Source organism: Papio anubis, chromosome 10 (assembly GCF_008728515.1).
Source record: "Papio anubis isolate 15944 chromosome 10, Panubis1.0, whole genome shotgun sequence".
NCBI classification, from domain to species: Eukaryota; Metazoa; Chordata; class Mammalia; order Primates; family Cercopithecidae; genus Papio; species Papio anubis.
Window position 1 is genome coordinate 10,863,052 of NC_044985.1, and position 19,766 is coordinate 10,882,817.

General features: G+C 42.3%; 1 protein-coding gene across 5 annotated transcripts in view; it reads right to left on the reverse strand.

Moving 5' to 3' along the window:
- CFAP221 (cilia and flagella associated protein 221) overlaps positions 1 to 19,766 on the reverse strand; it is a 118,247-nt gene that overhangs the window by 97,724 nt on the left and 757 nt on the right. For 2 of the 5 annotated variants that reach the window (XM_003909214.4, XM_017947936.3), the window contains exons 2-3: positions 18,614 to 18,799; positions 15,695 to 15,795 (exon numbers count right to left, since the gene is read on the reverse strand). In XM_003909214.4, the coding sequence (XP_003909263.2) occupies positions 15,695 to 15,795; positions 18,614 to 18,752 (240 nt within the window). In that variant the 5' untranslated portion in view covers positions 18,753 to 18,799. Of the gene's footprint in view, positions 1 to 15,694; positions 15,796 to 18,613; positions 18,800 to 18,876; positions 18,926 to 18,975; positions 19,116 to 19,766 lie in introns of those variants that run through there. The other 3 variants (XM_017947934.3, XM_017947935.3, XM_017947937.2) reach the window with 3 other exon arrangements.

Genomic DNA, 19,766 nt, shown 5'->3' on the forward strand with positions numbered 1-19,766 from the left:
AGGGGCCAGAGGACACTGAAACTATCAGAAAGTCAGGAAAAGGAACATGGCTAAGACAGCCTCCAATCCATGCCTGGGCAGATGAAAAGGAAGTCGAGGGTGGGAATTCTCTGAAAGAGACAGGAGAAGGCCATCCCTGTGAGGCAGGATCATCTGGTGGATACGTCAGCTGGGTCTCTGAGGAAAGAGGTGTTTTCCCTTCCTTTGTTTGAAAGGGAGACAAGAACTTTGAATTCTGAGGATCTGAGCTTTGCCTGGGCCAGGGGAAGGTTAAGAGACCTTTGGTTTCTGACGTCTAGGCCAGAGGCTGGGCCTGTCCCAGGGGCTTGGAAGGCCCATTGCTTGAGGCCTGACATTCTTCAATGCTCTAAGTAAGACTTTAGACATTCCCTCCCGATGAGGGCACACTTGTGTTTGCCTGTGGTTTTTTTGTTGTTGCTTTTTTATTTTTTTATTTTTGAGATAGGGTCTTTCTGTTGCTCGGGTTACAGTGTAGTGGCACAATCATAGCTCACTGAAGCCTTGAACTCCTGGGTTCAAGCAAACCTCCTGCTTTTGCTCCTGAGTAGCTGGGATTATAGGCATGCGTCATCATGCCCAGCTAATTTTTATTTTTTGTAGAGATGGAGTCTCACCATGTTATCCAGGCTGGTCTGGAACTCCTGGGCTCAAGGATCTTCTCATGCTGGCCTCTGAAAGTGCTGGGATTACAGGTATATGCCACTGTGTCTGGTCATGCATGTGTTTAAAACGTTCTTATGTGTTACATGCGAGCATTCTTAAAGCACTACAATTTTTGTGACCCTGTTTTGGTGTATCTTCCTTTTCTTACAAAACTTGTTAAAAGCCCAAACAAAAAGTTTCCCAAGCCTCTCTTGGCCTCCAAGGGGCCCTGTACATGGGCAGTCTTGGTGAAGGGATGATTTCCCAGGGGCCAGACCCATGAGAGCAGCCCTTGTGAGAGAGGCTGGGAGAAGAGGTGTGCTGAGTCCATCACACTCAGAGTCCTGGGGTGACAGGACCCACCTGAGGATGGAGAGGGGCCACTCAGCCCCAGGCCTGGAACCTTAACAAAGAGTTCTGTCCCCATGCTTCTCACTGGGGGAGGGCTGTGAAGTTCTCAAGCTGGAGTCCAGGAAGAACTGGAAGCAGAAGTGGTTCTATCATCTGTTATTACTTAAAAATAATTCAGTAAGAACACTGCAACAAACAAGGGTGTATCAACTGGTTTTAATATGTACCCTGGGAGTGGTTAAGCTCAGAGGAAATCAGCAATCTGCACTCTAGGAGGGCTTTTTTTTTTTTTTTGAAACGGAGTCTTGCTCTGTTGTGCAGGCTGGAGTGCAGTGGCACGATCTTGGCTCGCTGCAGTCTCTGCCTCCTGGGTTCAAGTGATTTTCCTGCCTCAGCCTCCTGAGTAGCTGGGATTACAAGTGCGCACCACCAGGCCTGGCTAATTTTTGTATTTTTAGTAGAGACAGACGGGGTTTCACCATGTTGGTCAGGCTGGTCTCGAACTCCTGACCTCATGATCCACCTGCCTCAGACTCCCAAAGTGCTAGGATTACAGGTATGAGCCACCGCGACCGGCCTCTAGGAGTGCTTTGTGAGCACCGAAGGATCCTAACCCAGCATCTACACTCCAGAGGAAGCCCCCAGAGTGTTTCAATTATGCCACCTAAGTTCATTCTGGAGAGTCTTCTACATTAGCAGAAAGGATACTCAGAATCTATGGATTAACTAGAAATATTATCCAGGCATTTCCACTCTCAAAAAAAGGGGGTATGAGAATCTGGTGAGCGCAAAAGACCAATATCCTTTAGAATGACATTCAAGGGCCCCAGACTCCCTCCCAGGCGCCATGCTTTGTACTTTACTAAAGTATCCGGTCAGCCAGTTGTCACATCTGCTGCCATCAAAGCCTCCCCACCAGGAGCCATAGCTGGGACTTTGTGAGATTACAAACACAATGATCTTTCTGCCTGCTTGCTAGTAAGTGTTCATATGCGTTGCAGTGTCTTCTCAGACCTGTTCGCTGCAGCAGACCACCTGTAGCAAGGCTGCTGAGGAGTGGACCTGTGACTCCCACATGCTGTCAGGGTCAGACTCTCAATATCTGCCTGACAATTAGAAATAAGCTCACTGGCTTAGGTCAGTTTCCAACAAGCAACAATATGGGCAGAAGACCAGAACGGAGATCTGTCCTCCAAGCTGCTGGGTTGGCTCCATTTTTCCAGTATTCCTGAATGGTCCCAAGGAAGACAGGAACCTAAACTCCCAAGACTGGAGATCCAGCCAGCACCTATGGACAAATAAAGAGACCTGACCTTTCCTCCAACCTGAGTGTGTCAGAGCAAATCCAAATCTAACCACTACCCATTTGAACATGAAGGGGGCATGCCAGAATTCATGACATAATATCTATATTGTCAAGTGAGTAAAAAATTTGCAATAGGAGGGTCAGGCATAGTGGCTCACACCTGTAATCCCAGCACTCTGGGAGGTCAAGGCAGGTGGATCACCTGAGGTCAGGAGTTTTGAGACCAGTCTGGCCAATATGGTGAAACCCCACAATACAAAAATTAGCTGGGTGTGGTGGTGGGAGCCTGTAATCCCAGCTACTAGGGAGGTTGAGGCAGGAGAATCGCTTGAACCCAGGAGGTGCAGGTTTCAGTGAACCGAGATTGCGAAACTCCGTCTCAAAAAAAAAAAAAAAAACAGAAAAAGAAAAAAAATTAGCAATAAGAAAATACTAGATGATTTTCTTAAAGAGTAACATAGATTCAATTTGTGATAGTAAAAGATACATTATTTGACTATAGTTTCCCATGTCTACCTTTAAAAGATTCTTGATCTGGAATTGTTCATTTGGATCAACAGAGAAATAAGAAACAACAAACTCAAACAAAAGTGTAGATATTTAGTTAATAAGAGCTCAGAAACAGGAAGAAAATGTTCAGCTTCTGTTTGAGATCTGAAGTGAAACGGAGACGAGTGGAGAATGAAGGCCTGGGTAGCTGGGTGCAGTGGCTCACGCCTGTAATCCCAGCTACTCAGGAGGTGGAGGTGGGAGGATAACTTGAGCCCAGGAGTTTGAGGCTGCAGTGAGCTGTGACCCACATGGCAGATGGCAAAGAAGGCAGGCAGCAGACACAGTGATGGTGTGGGCAGGGATATTTCCACCAAATAATGCCTAAGACAATTCCAGGGGACATTGTGCCAATGAGCTTTTTCAATGAACTTAAAACAACAACAAAACATGACAAATTATAGCAAAAAATGAACAGCTTATTCTCTACGCTTTAGTAAACAAAGTCAACATCCAAAAGACTGACTTCCAAAACAGGAAGATTTTATTAATTTTGCAGTTCTCAATTTTTGGTTGCAAGTACTCATTGTTTCCTATAATCATCCATGTTTTTTGTCCTATCAAAGATTTGTCTGAGCTCAGGAAGACTGCAGAGCCAATTTTGTGCAACATCCTTATTTCATGAAGACACAGTGACCTGGAACTGTCCATGCCACAAGGTGAGTGGAAGACCTGGGCCTAGAACCCGGTCTCCAGCTCTGGGCTAGGGCTCTTTCCACTACATCCTACTGTCTGATGGCTCAGCGCATCTCAGTGCCCAGCCTGCATTTCCTATCTTTCTTTTTATACTTTATCAGCAGATCAGCTTTATTTTTAGATCATCATAAATAATATCCCTTCAGAGATAAAATGCCAGTCCTGCCTTTCCATTTATAACTAAAACTGGGAAAAATAATTATCAATCAAAGGAAAAACAAACCTTGGGAAAACGAATCAAGTGCTTAGAAAGTATACGTTAGATTAATACGAAGAGTTCATTTGAAAACATAACAAAACACAAGCAACCCAACGTTACCCTTAGGCAAGATAAAATTGCCTGAAATCTTACCCTGTGTTTCAATTTTGGGTCAGTAGACCTCCCAGTCCCTCTGGGATCTCTGTTCCCCTGGGAGCTGACCTTCTGCTGGCCCGGGGGTCCCCGTTTCCTTGGTGCTGTCTCCACAGGGCACCATATTTACTCCAAAGTGAAATTCAGCCCCTTCTAGAGTTTTTCAGAACCGCTTCCCACTCCACAAAAACCCCACAAAAACCATCAACCACACATCAAGTAGTCATAAGTTTAACAGCCGTTACTCAGGATTTATAGGAATTTCCTCAAGAGGGCTCCCAACTCTCGTCACCCCCAATCCCATGCTGCTTCAGGCTCCCTCTGTGTCTCCTCAGGAGAGTCTATTCTCCTCCTTCTAGAGGGAACGGCAGAACCTGCCCTCCAGTGAAGTCTTGGCTTGGAGTGGGTCAGGGCTAACCTTCAAACACAATACTTCAGCCTGCAAGTTGCAAGCTCAGTGGCACAGCTTCTCAAAGAAGGTCCATACTTAACATGAGGGATCTGGGGACAAAATTCAAACAGCCTTATAAGTTCTTTAAAGTGTTTTATTTTAAAATGCATCTTCGTCATGCATTCGCTCTAAAATTTTGCTCTATATTGCATTTCTCCAAAATGTAAGAGTGAAATTGATGCTCTAGAAAGATGTGCTATGTTTATACTGTGGCTTCAATTCTCCCATCCCCACACTCTGAGCAGCCACTGGGATTCATGGCCCTGATTTTGAGATGCAAGATCTTGGGGGTCTCTAAGGCTGTAATAGAACAGGTCTCTAATGTAAATTAATATAAAAACAAATATTACTATTTGACAAAGCCAGAAGAAACTGTTCATTTATTTAAGATAAGACTTTTTAGGCTAACAATTTTGTTTTGGGCTGGCAACAGCAACACTGGTTATCTTGAAGGAAAATTGATGGATTATTTACTTAATAATTTCCAGGACCAAATCACTCCACAAAGGTAAAAACAAATTTAAGGGGTCTTGGCTTTGAGAAAACCAAGGACCATTATTTGAAATTTTAAAGTAAATTGAAACACTGATCTCAATATGAATGCGAGCACACTGTTTCAGATCCTTTAGCCAGAGCTGGATTGATCTGAAATGTTAATGAACAATTTATTTGTGGTTTTAAATACACATTCAGTCATTCCATTCTTGGGCAATTTGCATAGTTTGCTGTAGCAAAACCAAGATAAAAGCAGTTGTTGGATTTTCCACCTTGTCTGGCAAGAATTTCAAGGCAATTGCCTTAGGCTTCCGCTTCAATTTGCCAGTGGAAACTGGGGGCTGGCTCTCCCAAGATTTCCGAGAATGTTATTAAGATGAAATCACTTGACTTTTATCTATTTCTGTTTGATTTAATGTCTGATAGAAGCAATATGACCACCTAGACTTTACATTGTATTTCCTTGGGATTAGTGAGCCTCTGCCACTCTTCTAATAACCTCACAACTCTTATAATAAAGTGAGTTCCACATCCTTCACTCACAAGTGCTTGTTGGGTGCCTTCACTCAGGCACTGCATAAGGTGCCAGGGAAGCAGCAATATGAAAGACAGACATGGCCTCCATTCTGCAGCCGAATGAAGCCGAACTGAGGCTTCATACCTTTTTCTTTTTTTTTCTTTTTTTTTTAGTTTATTTATTATTATTATACTTTAAGTTGTAGGGTACATGTGCATAACGTGCAGGTTTGTTACATATGTATACTTGTGCCATGTTGCTGTGCTGCACCCATCAACTCGTCATTTACATCAGGTATAACTCCCAATGCAATCCCTCCCCCCTCCCCCCTCCCCATGATAGGCCCCGGTGTGTGATGTTCCCCTTCCTGAGTCCAAGTGATCTCATTGTTCAGTTCCCACCTATGAGTGAGAACATGCGGTGTTTGGTTTTCTGTTCTTGTGATAGTTTGCTAAGAATGATGGTTTCCAGCTGCATCCATGTCCCTACAAAGGACACAAACTCATCCTTTTTAATGGCTGCATAGTATTCCATGGTGTATATGTGCCACATTTTCTTAATCCAGTCTGTCACTGATGGACATTTGGGCTGATTCCAAGTCTTTGCTATTGTGAATAGTGCTGCAATAAACATACGTGTGCATGTGTCTTTATAGCAGCATAATTTATAATCCTTTGGGTATATACCCAGTAATGGGATGGCTGGGTCATATGGTACATCTAGTTCTAGCTCCTTGAGGAATCGCCATACTGTTTTCCATAATGGTTGAACTAGTTTACAATCCCACCAACAGTGTAAAAGTGTTCCTATTTCTCCACATCCTCTCCAGCACCTGTTGTTTCCTGACTTTTTAATGATCGCCATTCTAACTGGTGTGAGATGGTATCTCATTGTGGTTTTGATTTGCATTTCTCTGATGGCCAGTGATGATGAGCATTTTTTCATGTGTCTGTTGGCTGTATGAATGTCTTCTTTTGAGAAATGTCTGTTCATATCCTTTGCCCACTTTTTGATGGGGTTGTTTGTTTTTTTCTTGTAAATTTGTTTGAGTTCTTTGTAGGTTCTGGATATTAGCCCTTTGTCAGATGAGTAGATTGCAAAAATTTTCTCCCATTCTGTAGGTTGCCTGTTCACTCTGATGGTAGTTTCTTTTGCTGTGCAGAAGCTCTTTAGTTTAATTAGATCCCATTTGTCAATTTTGGCTTTTGCTGCCGCTGCTTTTGGTGTTTTAGACATGAAGTCTTTGCCCATGCCTATGTCCTGAATGGTACTACCTAGGTTTTCCTCTAGGATTTTTATGGTATTAGGTCTAACATTTAAGTCTCTAATCCATCTTGAATTAATTTTCGTATAAGGAGTAAGGAAAGGATCCAGTTTCAGCTTTCTACTTATGGCTAGCCAATTTTCCCAGCACCATTTATTAAATAGGGAATCCTTTCCCCATTTCTTGTTTCTCTCAGGTTTGTCAAAGATCAGATGGCTGTAGATGTGTGGTATTATTTCTGAGGACTCTGTTCTGTTCCATTGGTCTATATCTCTGTTTTGGTACCAGTACCATGCTGTTTTGGTTACTGTAGCCTTGTAGTATAGTTTGAAGTCAGGTAGCGTGATGCCTCCAGCTTTGTTCTTTTGACTTAGGATTGTCTTGGAGATGCGGGCTCTTTTTTGGTTCCATATGAACTTTAAAGCAGTTTTTCCCAATTCTGTGAAGAAACTCATTGGTAGCTTGATGGGGATGGCATTGAATCTATAAATTACCTTGGGCAGTATGGCCATTTTCACGATATTGATTCTTCCTATCCATGAGCATGGTATGTTCTTCCATTTGTTTGTGTCCTCTTTTATTTCACTGAGCAGTGGTTTGTAGTTCTCCTTGAAGAGGTCCTTTACATCCCTTGTCAGTTGGATTCCTAGGTATTTTATTCTCTTGGAAGCAATTGTGAATGGAAGTTCATTCATGATTTGGCTCTCTGTTTGTCTGTTACTGGTGTATAAGAATGCTTGTGATTTTTGCACATTAATTTTGTATCCTGAGACTTTGCTGAAGTTGCTTATCAGCTTAAGGAGATTTTGGGCTGAGACAATGGGGTTTTCTAAATATACAATCATGTCATCTGCAAAGAGGGACAATTTGACTTCTTCTTTTCCTAACTGAATACCCTTGATTTCTTTCTCTTGCCTGATTGCCCTAGCCAGAACTTCCAACACTATGTTGAATAGGAGTGGTGAGAGAGGGCATCCCTGTCTTGTGCCAGTTTTCAAAGGGAATTTTTCCAGTTTTTGCCCATTCAGTATGATATTGGCTGTGGGTTTGTCATAAATAGCTCTTATTATTTTGAGGTACGTTCCATCAATACCGAATTTATTGAGCGTTTTTAGCATGAAGGGCTGTTGAATTTTGTCAAAAGCCTTTTCTGCATCTATTGAGATAATCATGTGGTTCTTGTCTTTGGTTCTGTTTATATGCTGGATTATGTTTATTGATTTGCGAATGTTGAACCAGCCTTGCATCCCAGGGATGAAGCCCACTTGATCATGGTGGATAAGCTTTTTGATGTGTTGTTGAATCCGGTTTGCCAGTATTTTATTGAGGATTTTTGCATCGATGTTCATCAGGGATATTGGTCTAAAATTCTCTTTTTTTGTTGTGTCTCTGCCAGGCTTTGGTATCAGGATGATGTTGGCCTCATAAAATGAGTTAGGGAGGATTCCCTCTTTTTCTATTGATTGGAATAGTTTCAGAAGGAATGGTACCAACTCCTCCTTGTACCTCTGGTAGAATTCAGCTTTGAATCCATCTGGTCCTGGACTTTTTTTGGTTGGTAGGCTATTAATTATTGCCTCAATTTCAGAGCCTACTATTGGTCTATTCAGGGATTCAACTTCTTCCTGATTTAGTCTTGGAAGAGTGTAAGTGTCCAGGAAATTATCCATTTCTTCTAGATTTTCCAGTTTATTTGCATAGAGGTGTTTATAGTATTCTCTGATGGTAGTTTGTATTTCTGTGGGGTCGGTGGTGATATCCCCTTTATCATTTTTAATTGTGTCGATTTGATTCTTCTCTCTTTTCTTCTTTATTAGTCTTGCTAGTGGTGTGTCAATTTTGTTGATCTTTTCAAAAAACCAACTCCTGGATTCATTGATTTTTTGGAGGGTTTTTTGTGTCTCTATCTCCTTCAGTTCTGCTCTGATCTTAGTTATTTCTTGCCTTCTGCTAGCTTTTGAATGTGTTTGCTCTTGCTTCTCTAGTTCTTTTAATTGCGATGTTAGAGTGTCAATTTTAGATCTTTCCTGCTTTCTCTTGTGTGCATTTAGTGCTATAAATTTCCCTCTACACACTGCTTTAAATGTGTCCCAGAGATTCTGGTATGTTGTATCTTTGTTCTCATTGGTTTCAAAGAACATCTTTATTTCTGCCTTCATTTCGTTATGTACCCAGTAGTCATTCAGGAGCAGGTTGTTCAGTTTCCATGTAGTTGAGCGGGTTTGATTGAGTTTCTTAGTCCTGAGTTCTAGTTTGATTGCACTGTGGTCTGAGAGACAGTTTGTTATAATTTCTGTTCTTGTACATTTGCTGAGGAGTGCTTTGAATTATGTGGTCAATTTTGGAGTAAGAGATGCGATGTATTGGTGCTGAGAAGAGCATTAATATTCTGTTGATTTGGGGTGGAAGTTCTATAGATGTCTATTAGGTCTGCTTGCTGCGAGATGAGTTCAATTCCTGGATATCCTTGTTAACTTTCTGTCTCGTTGATCTCTGTCCTAATGTTGGCCAGTGGAGTGTGAAGTCTCCCATTATTATTGTAGAGTCCCTAAGTCTCTTTGTAAGTCTCTAGGACTTGCTTTATGAATCTAGGTGCTCCTGTATTGGGTGCATATATATTTTAGGAGAGTTAGCTCTTCCTGTTGGTCGATCCTTTACCATTATGTAATGGCGCTACTGTCTCTTTTGATCTTTGATGGTTTTAAAGTCCTGTTTTATCAAGGGTAGTATTGCAACCCTGCTTTTTTTTGTTCTCCATTTGGCAGTAAATCTTCCTCCATCCCTTTATTTTGAGCCTATGTATGTCTCTGCGTGTGAGATGGGTCTCCTATACAGCTGATGGGTCTTGACTCTTTATCAGTTTGCCAGTCTGTGTCTTTTTAATTGGAGCATTTAGTCCATTTTACATTTAAAAGGTTAAGATTGTTATGTGTGAACTTGATCCTGCCATTATGATATTAACTGGTTATTTGCTCGTTAGTTGATCGCAGTTTCTTCTAGCCTCGATGGTCTTTACATTTTGGCATGTTTGAGATGGCTGGTACCGGTTGTTCCTTTCCCGTGTTGAGTGCTTCTTCAGGGTCTCTCTTGTAGGCAGGCCTAGTGAGTGACAAAATCTCTAATTTGCTTGTATCTGTAAGTTTTATTTCTCCTCACTTGAAACTTAGTTTGGCTGGATATGAAATTCTGGGTTGAAAATTCTTTTCTTTAAGAATGTTGAATATTGGCCCCACTCTCTTCTGGCTTGTGAGTTTTCTGCGAGAGATCTGCTGTTAGTCTGATGGGCTTCCCTTTGTGGGTAACCCGACCTTTCTCTCTGGCTGCCCTTAGACTTTTCCCTTCATTTCAGCTTTGGTGAATCTGGCAGTGTGTCTTGGAGTTGCTCTTCTCAAGGGAGTATCTTTGTGGCGTTCTCTGTATTTCCTGGATTTGAATGTTGGCCTGCCCTACTAGGTTGGGGAAGTTCTCCTGGATGATATCCTGAAAGAGTGTGTTTTTTCCAACTGGTTCCATTTTCCCCCCTCATGAGCACCCCAATCAGACGTAGATTTGGTCTTTTTACATAATCCCATACTTCTTGCAGGCTTTGTTCATTTCTTTTTCTTCTTTTTTCTTTTGGTTTCTCTTCTCGCTTCATTTCATTCATTTGATCCTCAATTGCTCATACTCTTTCTTCCAGTTGATCGAGTCGGTTACTGAAGCTTGTGCATTTGTCACGTATTTCTCGTGTCATGGTTTTCATCTCTTTCATTTTGTTTATGATCTTCTCTGCATTAATTACTCTAGCCATCAATTCTTCCACTTTTTTTTCAAGATTTTTAGTTTCTTTACGCTGGGTACGTAATTCCTCCTTTAGCTCTGAGAAATTTGATGGACTGAAGCCTTCTTCTCTCATCTCGTCAAAGTCATTCTCCGTCCAGCTTTGATCCGTTGCTGGCGATGAGCTGCGCTCCTTTGCCGGGGGAGATGCACTCTTATTTTTTGAATTTCCAGCTTTTCTGCCCTGCTTTTTCCCCATCTTTGTGGTTTTATCTGCCTCTGGTCTTTGATGATGGTGATGTACTGATGGGGTTTTGGTGTAGGTGTCCTTCCTGTTTGATAGTTTTCCTTCTAACAGTCAGGACCCTCAGCTGTAGGTCTGTTGGAGATTGCTTGAGGTCCACTCCAGACCCTGTTTGCCTGGGTATCAGCAGCAGAGGCTGCAGAAGATAGAATATTTCTGAACAGCGAGTGTACCTGTGTGATTCTTGCTTTGGAAGCTTCCTCTCAGGGGTGTACTCCACCCTGTGAGGTGTGGGGTGTCAGACTGCCCCTAGTGGGGGATGTCTCCCAGTTAGGCTACTCAGGGGTCAGGGACCCACTTGAGCAGGCAGTCTGTCCCTTCTCAGATCTCAACCTCCGTGTTGGGAGATCCACTGCTCTCTTCAAAGCTGTCAGACAGAGTCGTTTGCGTCTGCAGAGGTTTCTGCTGCTTTTTTGTTGTTGTTGTTGTTGTGTAGCTGTGCCCTGTCCCCAGAGGTGGAGTCTACAGAGACAGGCAGGTTTCCTTGAGCTGCTGTGAGCTCCACCCAGTTGGAGCTTCCCAGCAGCTTTGTTTACCTACTTAAGCCTCAGCAATGGCGGGCGCCCCTCCCCCAGCCTCGCTGCTGCCTTGCCGGTAGATCACAGACTGCTGTGCTAGCAATGAGGGAGGCTCCGTGGGCGTGGGACCCTCCCGGCCAGGTGTGGGATATGATCTCCTGGTGTACCTGTTTGCTTAAAGCGCAGTATTGGGGTGGGAGTTACCCGATTTTCCAGGTGTTGTGTGTCTCAGTTCCCCTGGCTAGGAAAAGGGATTCCCTTCCCCCTTGCGCTTCCCAGGTGAGGCGATGCCTCGCCCTGCTTCAGCTCTCACTGGTCGGGCTGCAGCAGCTGACCAGCACCGATCGTCCGGCACTCCCCAGTGAGATGAACCCAGTACCTCAGTTGAAAATGCAGAAATCACCGGTCTTCTGTGTCGCTCGCGCTGGGAGTTGGAGACTGGAGCTGTTCCTATTCGGCCATCTTGCTCCGCCCCCATACCTTTTTCAATAACTAAACCATACTCCCTTGCTCCCCACGAATTCTTAGTGGGGATGAAATCACCCACAAAGGAAGAAAGTCAAAATTGATTCTTGGGAGGACAAAGGAATCTTAGACATTGTGATGGCTGCAATCTTCCAAAGCTCAATCCTACCTGACAAAATCTTATTTCTTAGTATTTAGTTTCTCTCATTCATGTTTCCCTAGTGGATGCTAATGAAAGAAAAGAACCACATCATCCTCTAAAATTCCACTAAGTTGATCTTCCTCAAATGCATCATAACCTTGCTCAAAAATACTTCCTTAACTTCCTGCTGCTTTCTGAATCACATGCACACTCCTTATGTTGATATTCTTGTCCCAACCCACATGTCCCACCTTCTCCATTACCTACTCCAAAGCCCTACCATCCAGGCAAACCAGCCTCCAAATAGGCCATTTGTTGGCTCGAGCCCCTGCATGTCTTCCTCTGAGCCCCGAATGCTTTCTCCCCACTTCCTACTTAGCTTTTGGGCTATCCCCAATGGCCTCTCCTCCACATGCCTCTAACACCCTCCTACAGAGGTGAAATGGTGCCTTTTCTCTACAGAACATTTTCTTCTGACTTCCTCATGCCACCTTGCTTGCCAATCTCATGTATGAGCTATTTGGTGGTTTTGAAACACTTTCTGCTACTTGGAAAATTCCTTGATTTTATTCACCTTAGCATTTCCCATGATGCTTCAACACTTTGTTTGGCATGTAATGGGGACTCTCACCAACTGTGTGTGGAATTAAACAGAAGAAAACCCTTAACTCTATTAGAAACAAGGTAACATCAACCAGACAGTACAACTTCGTTAGAGATAACAAAGTAATATGCAAAAAAAGAGACCAATTAAAGAAATAGTAAAGTGTACAATAATATGATTAAAATTATGAGGAGGCTAAAATAATTTTAAGTTTAGTAACACTATTGGAATCATTAACATTATACTAAGCAAAAAAAAAAAAAAAAAAGAGGCCAGTTTTAAAAAGCTATGTTGTGACCCAAAAGTGTTATGTTGTTAATTTTTTTGATATAGCAACTTTTTAACTTACCGGCTCATTATTAACTCTAATAGTTGCCATCATTTAAAAAATGTCAATATTTCTTGAAACTACAGGACTGTTAGAAAGCTAATTATGCCTATGTAATTCCGAGGAAAGTCTATTTTAAGGAAGGTAAGCCCTCATCTTCCGAACCCACACAGGTGGAAAATATCCTAAGGCTAGTGACAAAAGTTATAAAACATTTATTATAAAAAAGAATTGTGACTTAATATTCTTAAGGTTGCAACATTCCCCAAATTGATCTACAGATTCAATGCAATTCCCATCAAAATCCCAAAAGTATTCTTGCAGAAATTGAAAAGCTGATCCTAAAATTCATTTGGAATTACAAGGAACCCAAAATAACCAACATGGTCTTGAAAAAGAACAAAATTGGAGGACTCGCACTTCCTGATTTCAGAATTTACTGTAAGCTACAGTAATGAAGTGTGGTACTTCCATAAGTGCAGACGTAGAGATCAATGGAGTATAACTGAGGGTTCAGAAATAAACCCTTACATTTACAGTAAATTGATTTTCAGCAAGAGAGCCAAGACCATTGAATAGGGGAAAGAACAGTCCTTTCAACAAATAATGGTAGAATACACAAAAGATTGAAGTTGAACCCTTACCTCACACAATACATAAAAATTAACTCAAAATAAACCATAGGTCTAAATACGAAAGCTAAAACTATAAAACTCTTAGAAGAAAACACAGGAGTAAGTCTTTACGACTTACTCCTGTGTTTTAGTTGTTTGTTTAATACCCTAAATTTGTGGTATGGCAGCCACAGGAAGCTAACAAACCATATAACCCAACAATGCTCCCCCTGTGTATATCTTCAAGAGAATGCTAAATATGTGCACAAAAGCAAGCCCATGAATGTTCATAGCAGCATCATTCATGATAGCCCCAATGTGCAAACAACCCAACATCCATCAGCTGATGAGTGGATAAAGCAAATGTGATCTATCCACACAATGGAATGCTGTTCAGCCATAAAAGGGGATGAAGTACTGCTACATGTATGACTTGGATGAGCCTGGAAAACACTATGCTAAGTGAAAGAAGTCAGTCACAAGAGACCATGTATTGTATGATTGCATTCACAAGAAATGTCCAGGAAGAGGCAAATCTATAGACAGAAACTGGATGAGTGATTGCCTAGGGTGGGAGTGGGATGGGAATAGGGGATGAGGAGGGACTGAAAGTGGGTGTGGGGTTTCTTCTTTAAGTGATAAAAATATTCTCAACTTAGATTGTGGCAATGGTTGCACAACTCTGAGAATATACTAAAAATTATTGAATTGTATATATACTGTAAATGGATAAATTTATGGGAATAAATGATCACTCAATAAAGCAGTAAGAAAAGAAAGAAAGGATAAGGAGCAAGTAATAAAATTTTATCTTAGCTTTTGGCATATATTTGATTTATAAACAATGAGCAATTATGAATCATAATTATTTTAGATCTATCCTACCACAGCATAGACAGCAAACCTTATAACCAGCATCAGTAGGCTTCAAAATGAATCATTTACTTTGGTCTTTGATGCTGTGTTGTAAGAAATGTGACCTTGGAGGTTGATGGGCGAAGTTCCTAATAACAGGTTCAAATCCAAACCCTTTCCCTAAGAGGAAATACTTGGCACCTAACAGGTTCCCCTCCTCACCTATTCTCGCTACTCACTTCATTGTATAAGGATTCATGGAAACTGTGTTCTCCTCTGTTCTTTGGGGTCTTCCTGAGAGAAATTTCCTTCCTGATAACTTTACTATTTGTCAGTTTCCTCCAGTGTTTTGCCTCACTCTAAACAACTGAACGTGATGATTAGAACTTTCTTAAAATGATCTACCTTAAGATACGGCTTCTAAGAATGTTGTACATCTAAAAGTGGAGTCTTGTGGTGGCTGGAGACAGGGCCAGAGGAGGGCCATCACACACAAAGGCAGAGTCTCAGAGGGCACATGTAAAAAGAGCCCACTTCTGCCCCTCCCCAACAATACATGGGGACAGTTTGGCCTGGATCTAGGGCCAAACTGGAGTAGTTCTGAGAAGTCCTGCCAGGCATGACTAGGGGATCATGGTGAAGTCACTGAGGTTGTTTAGGTCCATTTGTGCACAGGATGCTTAGGTGGGACCCTGAAATAAGGCAGAGCCCACCCCAGTCAATATCCAGGTCAGTGAAGGGGACCCAGGAAGGGCTGGGACTCAGTGTGGCTCTGTGCTAAACTGCAGTTGCTATAGGCTTTGGCTCCTTTGCAGTCCAGCCCTTCAGCTGTCTCTTCAGGAGCCTGTTCAGTGGGGCTGACCCCTGCCTCCCTGGACCTAGACAAATTCTCTCTGGCCAGAGTGACTGATTAGGCATGGGCATCTGACCCAAGCAGGTAAAAGGAAGCCCTGCTTGGAGCTTCGTAGGAAAGGGACACCCCTCTTCCTGCTGCTACAGGCCTGGAGCAAGAGTGATGCGGAGAAAGGCAGCCCAGGAGCTAAATTCTGCCTCTGACACTTAGCAGCTTTGTGTCCTTGAATAAATTATTTAACCTTTAGGACTCTCCGTTTCCTCACCTATATATAAAATGAGAGGAATAACGTAGCCTCCACAGAGCTAGCATATGGATTAAATTAAATCATGTAAATCACGAAGCACAGCACCTGGCCCCTAAGAGTCACTCAGCAGTGACACATATTTGGAAAGAGTGCAAGCGGAGCCTTTGGCAGGAGGAAAGTAACTTGTCCAAGACACTGATGCAACCTTAAAGTTTCTCATCATAGAACTACCTTTCTGGCCCAATTTACACTTGCACTATGGCTGATTATGCTGTTCTTTAGATAAGTGAATAATATAAATTCAGAACATTCGTGTCACTTCATTATGAGGATTAATTATCCCATTTTTAAAAGTACCTACCAGAATCTGTTGGTGCTGTTTTTCTACTTGATAGCCTCCAAAATGTATTATGCCAGGTCTGGCCTGTATGACCTTATTATTCACAAGTTTTGCATAAACCTCTATAAAAACAATGTAGATAAGTACATCATGAGACATCAAAGAAAATATTAAAGTTGATCCTTATTAACATAGCTTTCTTTAATTTAGGGCATTTTAAGCATATGAAAGTTGTAGACATTGGATCCAGCTGTCAACAAGATTAATTATCTGTTCTAAATAAACTGAACTCCTTCTCCCTCTCTATTTTTAAACATCACTTGGGAGATACTATCATTACAACACAAAATCAGGCAGATTGTTACCTAGTGAAAGAATTTGCTCTTCACACATTTTGTACATGTCTTTGTCATAAAACACCAGCTTATAAAGAGCACATGGCCTGTCTTTGCTCTGCCTAGCACTGAGATTACTCATTACGCAATGAATACCCAGCTCAAAGTATTCAAATACCACACACTTAATTTTATTACTGTGTATTTAACTTTTATTTGATTTCCTCTGGTTAGAATTACAATGTGATATAGAGTAATATTAAAACTTAAAGCTCTGAAAAGTTAGCACTCGGAACGGTAAGTCTCAAACTGCTTTTGGTGTCATGTGAATGTCCCTTTTAAATGGCTGAGCTCACAGAAGTGTTCAGGTCTACAAAAGTTTTCCCAGCTCTTTATTTAGGCAGCAGCAAATGTGTGGAGAAGGTACTGAGAACCCACTCTATGTACGTGCTTTGTCCCAGGCACTGATATGCATACATTTGTTTATAATCCTCACTCCAGCCCTTTGAGGTATTATTTCTACTTTACAGATGAAGGAGGTAAGACTTAACAAGGTTAAGAAACTTGCCTACAGCTGGTAATCAAAAATCAAAGCTAGGCATGGTGGCTCACACCTGTAATCCCAGCATTTTGGGAGGCTGAGACAGGAAGAGCGCTTGAGCCCAGGAGTTTGGGACCAGCCTGGGCGACACAGTGAGACCATGTCTCTACAAAAAATTTTAAAATTAGCTGGGTGTGGTAGTGTGTGCCTGTGATCCCAGCTACGTGGGAGGCTGAGGTGTGAGGATCACTTGAGCCCAGAAGATCGAGGCTGCAGTGAGCTGTGATTGTACCATTGCTCTCCAGCCTGGACAATAGAACAACACCCTGTCTCAAAAGAGCATAAAACAAACAAACAAACAAACAAACAAAACAAAAATCAAGCCCAGGTCTGTCGGATTCCAACCAGTAATCTGCCTTCCTCATGAATGTACTGTCCACCTTCTTACAAATGACAGCATTTGACTTTGACTGCATCCAAATCTTGTGAAGCACAGACACCCTCACCCCATCCCTTTGATCATCATAATTCTAGGGTACATCTGAAGTGGGTGTGAAATATTTGGTGTTTTTTTTCTTCTCACCAGGTGAGCTGTCACTGTCATCCACTTGGGTCAAACTGAACAGCTAGAATGGATTAAGGCTGGTGTGGTAGGGGAACTGATGACCTCCGTAGGTTATTATGTGGTCATTTTTAAGCACTGAAATTACCATATTCTGTGATTTTAAAAATTTATTTATTTTTATTGATTGATTATATTTTTTTGAGAGGGAGGGAGTCTCGCTCTGTCACCCAGACTGGAGGGCAGTGGTGCGATCTTGGCTCACTGCAACCTCTGCCTCCTGGGTTCAAGTGACTGTCCTGCCTCAGCCTACCAAGTAGCTGAGATGACAGGCGCCTGCCACCACACCCAGCTAATTTTTGTATTTTAGTAGAGTTGGGGTTTCAACATGTCGTTCATTCAGGTTGGTCTCAAACTGCTAACCTCAAATAATCCGACCACCTTGGCCTCCCAAAGTTCTGGGATTACAGGAGTGAGCCACCGCACCCAGCTTATTCTATAATGTTTTTAATGTTGAAAGATTTTATTTTAGAGCCACAAAGTAGATATAAAACTGGCATTTTTCTTCTAAGGCCCAGAAATGGTCACGTATATCAATTTTCACTTGACAAGTTCTACAGTGACAACAGAACCATATCCAAATACAGTATTATGTCCCCACATTTGACATGGGCTTTGAAAGACGAGTGGTGGGTAACCAAGCATGTTAAGAGCTAGACCCAGGGCTCTGGTGGCTGAACACCAGCTCTCTACTTACTAGGTGTGCCATGTTGGGGAAATCATGTGGTCTCTTTGAGTTTCACCTTCTCCAAGAGTAAAATGTAAATAGATCCTACCTCATGATGTATTGTTGTGTGGATTGAATGGGAAGAATGTAGGCAAAATGATTATCCTTTTCCATAATAGCTATAGGATTTCTCAGGCTTTCTAGACTACAGGATATGTACATGAAAAGGCAAAAAGGTCTAAAATGTTTGTGGTCCGAAGGGCAGGAAGGAACCTCATGTAGCCAGAGCTAGAAATGAGTGGGGCATGGCGATGGGGATGGGGCTGGGTGGACAGGTTCAGATTAGACAGTGAAGGGGGCCAAGCAAAGGAATTGTGACTTTATTCTGTATGCAAAGGGGGACTGTTGGGAGTTTGAGCAGATTAGCGATAAGAGCCAGCCAGGATTTTAGGAAGCAAACTGACAGGAGGAGAATGTGGTGGGGGAGGAGTCCCAGTGGCCCACTGAACATGAGACGCAAGATAGGGGGAGCAGATAGGAAAGACATCAGAAGAAGTGGAAGCAACAGAACTTGATTAATTTACATACACCACAAAAATCTATCAGTTAAGCAGATGGATATAAATAGAATGACTGTTCTTAGTAATAAAAATTCGTATAAGCCTATAAAATGATATAGATAAATCTGCACTAAAAAATCCCATTATGCTTTCTGGACTTTGGCTCGCCTGTGAAGATGTGAGTTGTAAAGCAAATCTGTCTTCTAGCCACCTACTTGATTCGAGGAGGTGATTAGGTACTTCTTTTCTTTTCTTCGGCTCCTCCACTAGGTCCTTCAAGAGCTGGGGCGATGCATTATTAAAGGGTTCTTTAGCATTCTTTAGTCCTCTGCTGGGGGTTTTCACCACTGCCATTTTATCATGAAAAATGGAGTCTTCTTTTTAGAGCCAAAGGTCATGTCCTGGGGAGGAAAGAGCAGCAGTATAATCATCCATGAGAAACCATGCACATTTTTTTCTCTTTCTTTGATAAATGTACCTCGTCTCTGTGTGGTTTACTGTGGTTCATGCCCTCCCTGGCTCTCCTCTCTGCGGGCCATTCCATTCCCACACACGGCTGTCCCATTAATCTTCTTACATAACCCATCGCAACCCAATGTCATGCCATTGCTCCAAACCCTTCTGTGGTCCTTGATTCTCCCCAGGAGCTTTTCTTGAAATGTACTTCTGAGATGCTTCTTGAGCTCATTGCAGGGGCCCGAGAAGGGAAAAATACAGGCTCTCGGTCAAACAAATTTGGAAAATATTGATGTAGACAGTTAAATAAGACTTTTCTTTCAGAGATTTCTCCAAATGAGTTTCTTAGAGTATGTGACTATGGAAGTCTTTAACATTTGACGGCACTGTTTACAGGACACTGGCATTTCAGAGTTACCCTCCTCCATCCCTCTGCTAACAGGGTGATGAGGGAAGTGGAAGAGGTAAAGGAAGGAGAATTGAAGAGGAGGGAGTAGGAGAGGTGATAAAGGGAGAATTAAGGAGGAGGGTGGTAAAGGGAGAATTAGGAAGGAGGGGTGATGAAGGCGGAGTAGGAAGAGGGAGGGTGATGAGGGAGGGAGTGGGAAGGAGGGTGATGGGGAGGGTGAAACGCAGCCAGGTGCGAACATGGGTGCGATGGCTGTGGATCTCGGTCATAAACCTGTGACTGCCTTCATTTAAGTTCCATTTCCGTAAGAAGTTCCTGATGATCGCTGCTGTTGCAATTTGGTGTTAATAATTTGTAGCCCTTTAAGAACATTTTACAAATCTCACATTCCCTTATACATTCCACAACTAAATCTCTTAACTTGGGGCCTTGTTAAAATAGGGAGGCTGGCCAGTGAAAGCCTCTGAGATGGAATGTTAAATAGTGTGGATCTTTATGTGTTT